Below are 10,119 nucleotides of genomic sequence, written 5' to 3'. Positions count from 1 at the left end.
TGGATTAATCCGAGCCTGGCACATGATGAGGAGGAGTTTGCCCTGCCCAGCGCATTGGCCCACAGGCCCTCATCCAGCTCCTCGGCCAGCTCCTCCTCCCACTTATCGTTCAACTCCCCCACTGAGGCTTCCTCTACCTCCTGCAGCTCCTGGTATATGTCCGACACCTTCCCCATCCCCTACCCAGATGCCAGACACCACCCTATCCTGGATCCTACGTGGGGGCAGCCGCGGAAATGTCCCCATCTGTTTTCTAAGGACGTCCCGAACCTGAAGGTACCTGAACGCATTCCCCGGGGGCAGGCCGAACCTTTCCTCCAGCGCCTGCATGCTGGGGAAAACCCCGTCTATAAACAGGTCCCCCATCCTCCTGATACCTGCCCTATACCAGCCTTAGTATCCCCCATCCAACCTACCCGGAGCAAATCTGTGGTTCTTCCGTATCGGGGTCCCCCCGAGGCCCCCTCCTCTCCCCTGTGTCTCCTCCACTGCCCCAGATCCTCAGTGCCGCCGTCACCACCGGACTGGTGGTATATCGCGCCGGCGGGAACGGCAGCGGAGCTGTAACAAGTCCCCCTAGACTGGTGCCTCTACACGACGACGCCACCAACCGCCCCCACCTCCATCATCCATTTCCCGATCATGGCCACATTGGCCGCCCAGTAATAACTGCAGGAGTTCGGCAGAGCCCCCCCCCTCCCCCCCGGCTATGCTCCAAGGATACCCTTTTGACTCGTGGGGTTTTATTCGCCCACACAAATCCCGTAACAATCCTATTCACCCGCTTAAAGAAGGACTTGGGGATGAAAATGGGGAGGCACTGAAATACAAAGAGGAACCTGGGGAGAACCGTCATCTTCACAGTCTTCACCTGTCCCACCAAGGAAAGCGGGAGCATATTCCACCTTTTAAACTCTCTCTCCATCTGCTCCACTAGCCGGGTTAAGTTGAGCCTGTGCAGGGCATCCCAGTTCCTGGCCACTTGTATCCACAAGTACCAAAAGCTCCTCTCCACTATCCTGTGCGGGAGCTCCCTCAGTCTCTCCTCCTGGCCCCTACCGTGGACCACGAACAGCTCACTCTTCCCCACGTTTAACTTGTACCCCGAGAACCTCTCGAAGTCCCCCAGGATCCGCATGACCTCCCCCATCCCCTCTAACGGGTCTGAAATATACAACAGGTCATCCGCGTAGAAGGAGACCCGGTGCTCCGTCCCCTCCACGCACCAGCCCCCTCCAATCCCCCGAATGCTGAGCGCAATGGCCAACGGCTCAATTGCCAGGGCAAACAGCAACGGGGACAGGGGATACCCCTGTCTCATCCCTCGGTGCAGCCTGAAATATTCCGACCGTAGCCGGTTTGTGGACACACTCGCTACAGGGGCCTAATACAGCAGCTTGACCCACCCTATAAATCCCTCCCCAAATCCAAACCTGCCTAGCGCCTCCCACAGATACTCCCACTCCACCCTGTCAAAGGCCTTCTCCGCGTCCATCGCAGCCACCACCTCCACCTCCCCCCCCCCCCCCACTCCGAGGGCATCATGATAATATTCAGGAGCCTCCTCACGTTCGCGTTCAGCTGCCTGCCCTTAACGAAACCCACCTGGTCCTCCCCAATCACTCCCGGGACACAGTCCTCTATTCTGGTGGCCAGAATTTTTGCCAACAGTTTGGCATCCACGTTCAGGAGCGATATCGGCCTGTAGGACCCACACTGAAGCAGATCCTTCTCCTTCTTCAGGATAAGCAAGATCAATGCCTGCGTAGCAAATTTCAATGGACAGCGGAGTGACAACAGGCATTTCACTGCCTGTTAATCACTGCTCCTATGTTGGCCACCCCAAATTACACAAACCATTCAAAGTGGCTGTCGATGAGAGTGATGTGGGTGTAGGTTCTGTGCTCTTGCAAGAAGACGATGAAGGAATAGAGCGGCCTATTGGATATTTTTCCAAGAAATTGAGTAATCACCAGAGGAAGTATTCAACGATTGAGAAGGAGACTTTGAGCTTGGTGCTGGCTTTGCAACATTTTCATATTTATGTTACCAGCAATTCACCTGAAACAATTATATATACTGATCATAATCCATTGACGTTTTTGGAGTGATTCAGGAATAACAATGCCAGACTGTTTCGATGGAGTGTATTGTTACATCCATTTCATTAAAAAATTATACATGTGGCAGGATGAGAAAATGTGATAGCCGATGCTTTGTAACGAATGTGATGAAGAGAAACAGGTTCAATCGTGGGCGAAGTAAAATGGACTGTGTTATTGTTAATGATTGCCTGTTTTGTTTTTGTTTAAAAATAGTATATTTATTGTCAATTTTTCTTAAAGTAAAGTGAAAAGGTGAAAAATGAAACCATCTTTGAAGTTGATGGTTTATTTTTTTTTTCTTGCGGGGAGGTGTCATGGGAGTGTCCCTTTAAAAAATGTTTTGTATTATTAAATGGCTTCAGCAACGCCATTGTGTGAGTGGAGCTGGACTGTGGCTCTAAGTTTCTGGTTTCATTTTTGAGCTGGGAGCTGGCTGTGGCTCTAGTTTTATTTTCATTTACATACTTGGAAGCTGGAGTCAGAGAAGTCTGACTTGTCTGTCTCTCTCTGCATGTTAAAGAGCGTCTCCAGATCACTTGATAACTTCAAAGTAAAAACTGTTTTCTGGGAGGAATTCAAACCTGTTTTGGTTAAAGGGTTTCCTGGCTTATGGATCGTGTTACTTAATTGAAACAGTTAAGGAAAGTTATTAAGGGTTGTAGCTGTGTGTGGTATTTATGTTTGTAGCTGATAAAAATGCTTACTATGTGTTTATAACAATGTTAACTGAATTTGTAGAATAAACTTTGCTTTTGATTGAAGGTGCTTATGGCCTGTTGAATAACACCTGAAAGGTAGGCCCTTGTGCTCCCCACAACCAAAATCTATAAACAGTTGTAGGTCAGGAGAACTCCATCATATACTTTGGTGTTTTCTAAACCCTGGCCCATAACAAAATACATCCAATTTGCCTCCAGGGTCACTTGCTGCATCGGTGTACCAACTTTTGTGATTCATGTGCTGGGCACCCAGATCCTTCTCTAATTTGAGTTCTACAATCTCTCTGCCCATTCGAATCATACTGTCCCTTTATTTTTTTAGTAAAGTTTTATTCCTTTGTCAGTTACAAAGCCAATGTGCAGAGTTGACAGGGAAGGCCCTTAATCCACCCTTGCTTGCTCCAAAAACCAATTCAAATTGAAATTAAATCCAGTTCATGATCCCAACCCACTGGAAGAGCACCCTAACTAGGTCCAATCCCAACATCCCCCCCAACCTTTTGGATATTAAAGGGCAATTTATAATAATCTTGGTCACAAGTAGGCTTACATTAACACTGCAATGGCCCAAGGGTCTTGGCAGCTTGACCACCACAATCACATTCACCACCCTGTGTTCAAAGAAAAGCCCCTAGGCACCATATTCCAGCACCCGTTCGGGTACAGGGGGAGAATTCAGAATGTCCAATTTACCTAACAGCCCATCTTCAGGACTTGTGGGAGGAAACCGGAGCACCCGGAGGAAACCGACACAGACACAGGGAGAATGTGCAGACTCCACACAGACAGTGACCCAAGCTGGGAATCAAACCTGGGAGCCTGGCTCTGTGAAGCAACAGTGCTAACCACTGTGCTGCCCATTTAGCATGTCCAATCCACCCAAGCTGCACATCTCTGGACTGTGGGAGGAAACCTAGACACTTAAAAACTCCACATAGTTACCAGAGGCTGGAATTGAATCCCGGTCCCTAACGCAGCGGTGCTACCCACTGTCCCACGGTGAAAGCCCCTCCCGTAAAGCAGCTCAGTAAGAAGTCTAACAACACCAGGTTAAAGTCCAACAGGTTTGTTTCAAACACTAGCTTTCGGAGCGCCGCTCCTTCACCTGAGGAAGGAGCAGCGCTCTGAAAGCTAGTGTTTAAAACAAACCTGTTGGACTTTAACCTGGCGTTGTAAGACTTCTTACGGTGCTCACCCCAGTCCAACGCCGGCATCGCCACATCCTGGTTCAGCAACTCGCATTAGGATTAGCGCCTGCGCCTGTCCGTTAACCGTTGAGAATTTGAAATGATGGTGCCCGGATGTGACCCGTGTCTCTGGTTGGATGAGACGGAAGAGCGTCATCGGCGTCTGGTGGCACGTGATGATGGTGGGCGGGGATCACCCGGAGGCAGGGCAAACGGTGGTGCGCCAGGCCGGTAACCAGAGTGAAATGGAGAAGGTGTTGTGTGAGGAGCACGGTATGGTTGAATATTCCCAAACTGCTATTGGAAATATGCGTATGCTGTAACTTGAGACCAATTAGAATGAATCCCGTCGGAGGCTTGACCGCGTTTCTGGTTGTGAGGTATTTAACTGGTCGATGGAGTGACCAATCAGGAGGAGCTGTGGGCTTTAGACCAATCAGGGTGTGGAGGCTGTTTCCCACGTGGGGCTGTGACAATAAGGAGAGTCGCGCGCAGTTGGAATGTTGGTGCTGCAGGCAGAGACGAGATTCCGTTCCCCCTTCCCCCTCCCCGGGCATTGTCCCTGAGGGGACTGATATTATTGTCCCCCTTTAGTTTCAAACATCACAGGGGGAGAGATTACATTCATACACATCCTTTTCACGGCTACAAAATGTGCCAAACTGCAAGTCATCACTTCCAATGTTCTTATTAAATGTTGAAGATCAATTACCCTACCGTTTTTCCTACTCCAGCTATGACCATATTTTCAAAAAGACATGATGTGGCGATGCCAGCGTTGGACTGGGGTGAGCACAGTAAGAAGTCTTACAACGCCAGGTTAAAGTCCAACAGGTTTGTTTTGAATCACTAGCTTTTGGAGCACTGCTCCTTCCTCAGGTTCCTTTCACCTGAGGAAGGAGCAGTGCTCTGAAAGCTAGTGATTCAAAACAAACCTGTTGGACTTTAACCTGGTGTTGTAAGACTTCTTACTTCAAAAACAGGGAGTCTTCCCAGAAACCTGATGGTATAGAATGGCGACAGCACTGGAGGTCATTTGGCCTGTTGCGCTCCCGCTAATTATTTCCTTGCAACACCATCGCAGTTAATCCGGTCTTTATTTTCTCTCTCCCCCCCCCCCCCCCCCTGCCCTGCAATTTTCTTTACCCTTCAGGTGTTCACCCAATTGTTTTGAAAGCCCTGATTGAACCTGCCTCTGCCACATTCTCTGGTAGTGCATTCCACATCTTGCGCTCTCTGCACGAATATATTTTTCAACAGGTTGCTGTGGTTTTTTTTACCATTCATCTCTGTCCTCTGGCCATTGATTATGTTGTCTTTACCAGCCTCCACATTCAATGGATCATCCTCCAGAGTGCTGTCACCACCAAACATATCTTCCTGTTTGCTTTCAGCATTTTGTGGAGACATAAGAACTAGGAACAGGAGTAGGCCATCTGGCCCCTCGAGCCTGCTCCGCCATTTAATGAGATCATGGCTGATCTTTGTGGACTCAGCTCCACTCTCTGGCCCATACACCATATCCCCGAATCCCTTTATTCTTTAGAAAGGCATCTATCTTTTTCTTAAAAATGTTTAAAGAAGGAGCCTCAACTGCTTCACTGGGCAATGAATTCCAGAGATTCACAACCCTTTGGGTGAAGAAGTTCCTCCTACACTCCGTCCTAAATCTACCTCCCCTTATTTTGAGGCTATGCCCCCTAGTTCTGCTTTCCCCGACCAGTGGAAATAACCTGCCCGCATCTATCCTATCTATTCCCTTCATAATTTTATATGTCTCAATAAGATCCCCCCGCATCCTTCTAAACTCCAATGAGTACAGTCCCAGTCTACTCAACCTCTCATCATAATCTAATCCCCTCAACTCTGGGATCAACCTAGTGAATCTCCTCTGCACTCCCTCCAGTGCCAATATGTCCTTTCTCAGGTAAGGAGACCAAAACTGAACACAATACTCCAGATGCGGCCTCACCAACACCCTATACAATTGCAGCATAACCTCACTAGTCTTGAACTCCATCCCTCTAGCAATGAAAGACAAAACTCGATTAGCTTTCTTAATCACCTGTTGCACCTGCACACCAACTTTTTGCGACTCGTGCACCAGCACACCCAGGTCCCTCTGCACAGCAGCATGTTTTAACATCTTACCGTTTAAATAATAATCCATTCTGCTGTTATTCCTCCCAAAATGGATAGCCTCACACTTGGCAACATTGAATTCCATCTGCCAGACCCTAGCCCATTCACCTAACCTATCCAAATCCTTCTGCAGACTTCCGGTATCCTCTGCCCTTTTTGCTTTACCACTCATCTTAGTGTCATCTGCAAACTTTGACACATTGCACTTGGTCCCCAACTCCAAATCGTCTATGTAAATTGTGAACAACTGCGGGCCCAACGCTGATCCTGAGGGACCCCACTAGTTACAGGTTGCCAACCAGAGAAACACCCATTTATCCCCACTCTCTGCTTTCTGTTAGTTAACCAATCCTCTACCCATGCTACCACCCTACCCTCAATGCCATGCATCTTTAGTTTATGCAGCAACCTTTTGTGTGGCACCTTGTCAAAAGTTTTCTGGAAATCCAGATATACCGCATCCATTGGCTCCCCGTTATCTATTGCACTGGTAACGTCCTCAAAAAATTCTACCAAATTAGTCAGACACAAACTACCCTTTGTGAACCCATGCTGCGTCTGCCCAATGGGACAATTTCCCTCCAGGTGCCTTGCTATTTCCTCCTTAATGATAGATTCCAGCATTTTCCCTGCAACCAAAGTTAAGCTTACCGGCCTATAATTGCCCGCTTTCTGCCGACCTCCTTTTTTAAACAGTGGTGTCACGTTTGCTACTTTCCAATCCTCTGGGACCACCCCAGAGTCTAGTGAATTTTGATAAATTATCACTAGTACGTTTACAATTTCCCTCGCCGTCTCTTTTAACACTCTGGGATGCATCCCATCAGGGCCAGGAGACTTGTCTACCTTTAGCCCCATTAGCTTGCCCAATACTGCCTCCTTAGTGATTACAATCATATCAAGGTCCTCACCTATCATATCCTTATTTCCATCAGTCACTGGCATGTTATTTGTGTCCTCCACTGTGAAGACTGACCCAAAAAACCTGTTCAGCTCCTCAGCCATTTCCCCGTCTCCTATTATTAAATCTCCCTTCTCATCTTCCAAAGGACCAATATTTACCTTAGCCACTCTTTTTTGTCTTCTATATTTGTAGAAGCTTTTACTATCTCCTTTTATGTTCTGAGCCAGTTTACTTTCATAGTCTACCTTACTCTTCTTTATGGCTTTTTTAGTAGCTTTCTGTTGTCCCCTAAAGACTTCCCAGTCCTCTAGTCTCCCACTAATTTTTGCCACTTTGTATGTTTTTTCCTTCAATTTGATACTCTCCCTCACCTCCTTAGATATCCACGGTCGATTTTTCCCCTTTCTACCGTCTTTCTTTTTTGTCGGTATGAACCTTTTCTGAATACTGTGAAAGATCGCTCGGAAGGTTCTCCACTGTTCCTCAACTGCTTCACCATGAAGTCTTTGCTCCCAGTCTACCTTAGCTAGTTCTTCTCTCATCCCATTGTAATCGCCTTTGTTTAAGCACAAAACACTAGTGTTTGATTTTACCTTGTCATCCTCCAACTGTATTTTAAATTCCACCATATTGTGGTCGCTCCTTCCAAGAGGATCCCGAACTATGAGATCATTAATCAATCCTGCCTCATTACACAGGACCAGATCTAGGACCGCTTGTTCCCTTGTAGGTTCCATTACATACTGTTCCAGGAAATTATCCCGGGCACATTCTATAAACTCCTCCTCAAGGCTGCCTTTACCAACCTGGTTAAACCAATCAATATGCAGATTAAGACCATTTCCTCTGCAACGCCCTGGTCCACTCCTCAATCACCACCTCCTCTTCCTACAGCAACTTCCTTTGCAAATGTTGGAGATGCAAAATTTGCCGATTAACCTCCCCTTCTTGCCAACCATGTCCCCAAATACTCCTTCCAAGTGAAATGACGATGTACTTGTATTTATAATTTGGTATATATTGTTGCTCACAACGTAGTATCCTTGATGTTGCGGAGATCAAATGCAGATTTGATGGCATTTTCTCAGTTCACAAGCATCACCCAAAATTTCCAGTCACCCTGTCCTTTGAATTACCTAATTTGCTTCTACTGTCCTCAGTCTCCTCCAGTGTTCCAGTGAAGTTAATTGTAAGCTCGGGAGCAGCACTTCATCATTCACCTGGGCACTTTACAATCTTCTGTACTCAAAGAGGAGTTCAACAGTTGTAGATTGTAACCCCTGTCCCTACTTTGTTTCCATTTTTGTTTTTCACTTGTGTTAACATTGTTTTGCTTTTGGATAGAAGTTGCTCATGATTCTTCCATTCACGTCTGGAGACATATCTTTTCTTCCTTTTACTTGTGCCATTGCTATTTGCTTTGGCCTTGCAGCCATATACTATTTTTACCTTTTTGACGTTTTCCTGCTATCCATCTCATTATAGACCTTGCTCTTTGTTCTTTTTCTTACCATGCTTCCTTCCACTTGCTTATGATTACATATCCCAGTTTTCAAGCATGGTCTCAGACCTGAAACACTAGCTTTGTTTCTCTCTCCACAGATGCTGTCAGACCTGCTGAACATGTCCAACATTTTCTCTTTTGATTTGAATTCTCCCATGTGTTGGCCAACTCTCTTTCCTCAACTACCAGCACCATCACAAAATAGATGAACCAGTTATTCACTTTCTATGTGTACGATCTGTCAGAGGTTGTTACGTAACAGCTCTGATGGCTTCTTCAAAAGTAATGCATTAGCTGTGGCGCGGGCACATGAAAGGCTCAGTGAAAATGCAAGCACTTTCTGGTTCCAATACAATATGGGTGTGCTACTCAGCTACAAATCCATCTTCCCTTGCTCCTAACCCCCAAGACGTTGCAAAGTTAACACCTGTCACACCTTACACTTTCTATCAAACCTTTGCTGTCAAATTGTAGTAAAAAAAAACCTTACATGTTGAAAACCTGGAAGAAATACAAAACATTTGGGTTTTTTAAATTGAGAGTACCCAATTCATTTTTCCAATTATGGGGCACTTTAACGCGGCCAATCCAGTTATCCTGCACATCTTTAGTTTGTGGGGATGAAACGCATGTAAACACGGACAGTGACCCAGAGCCGGGATCGAACCTGGGACCTCGGCGCCATGAAGCAGCAATGTTAACCACTGCGTCACCGTGCTGTCCCCGATACAAAACATTTGTAGTTGCCAGTTAATTTCTTGTCTGTGAAGCTGCCTTGTTCACAATAAATGCAGTCAAAACAGAAAGTGCTGGATACACTCAGACCTTTCACCAGAATGAGCATTTCATGAATGGTGCCTGGCTTGTTGACAGTTTCCAGCATTTTCTGGTTTTACTTTGGCTTTCCAGCATCTGCAGTATTTTGCTTTTATTTTTGTATGATTAATACGTCCATAGGTGAGATGGACTGGATAAATAGTGGATATATGTATTTTCAAATGGAGTGAATGTTTTAAAGGCACATTCTTCAGTTCAGTACTCAGTGGTACGCTATTGGAGGGGCCATCTGGATGAGATGATAAATCAAGCCCGCCCTTCATGTGGACATAAAAGATCACTTGCATTATTCGCAGAAGAGCAAGAGAGTTCTGCTGATGTGCTGGCTAACATTTATTCCTGAACCAACATCTAAAGCAGGTAGTCTAGTTATTTATTTAATCGCTGTTTGTTAAAGTTTTCAGTGAACAGATTGACTGCCATACCTCCTACATTACACTAGTGAGTACACTTCAAAAGCTGAAGCCCTGAACGTATGACAGGTGCATATGAATATGAGTCTTCCTTATTTTTATTTCTTCATCTAAACTTTTTTTATTGATTGTCTGTCCTACAGGAATACCCTGTTTCCTGAAGACAGGTGTGAGAGATGGAGCAACCAAAGGAAAGAGCTTCTATGTCTGTGGAAACCGAGGTAGTTCACCATGTGCATTCACACAGCTAGCTGAGTACGTATTGCTTGTTCTGCATCACAATGTAGCGGAGGAAGTAGCAATGTCTT

General features: G+C 46.2%; 1 protein-coding gene across 2 annotated transcripts in view; it reads left to right on the top strand.

Annotated features, from left to right (window-relative positions):
* The first annotated feature begins 4,187 nt into the window (after window positions 1-4,187).
* Window positions 4,188-10,119, top strand: part of ttf2 (transcription termination factor, RNA polymerase II) — a 72,895-nt gene continuing 66,963 nt past the window's right edge. For both annotated transcript variants that reach the window (XM_072513780.1, XM_072513779.1), the window contains exons 1-2: window positions 4,188-4,284; window positions 9,955-10,066. In XM_072513780.1, the coding sequence (XP_072369881.1) occupies window positions 4,188-4,284; window positions 9,955-10,066 (209 nt within the window). The remainder of the gene's footprint in view (window positions 4,285-9,954; window positions 10,067-10,119) is intronic.

This window comes from Scyliorhinus torazame, chromosome 8 (genome assembly GCF_047496885.1).
Source record: "Scyliorhinus torazame isolate Kashiwa2021f chromosome 8, sScyTor2.1, whole genome shotgun sequence".
NCBI lineage: Eukaryota > Metazoa > Chordata > Chondrichthyes > Carcharhiniformes > Scyliorhinidae > Scyliorhinus > Scyliorhinus torazame.
Note: the sequence above shows the minus strand (reverse complement) of the source record. Positions and strands in the feature narration are given on the sequence as shown.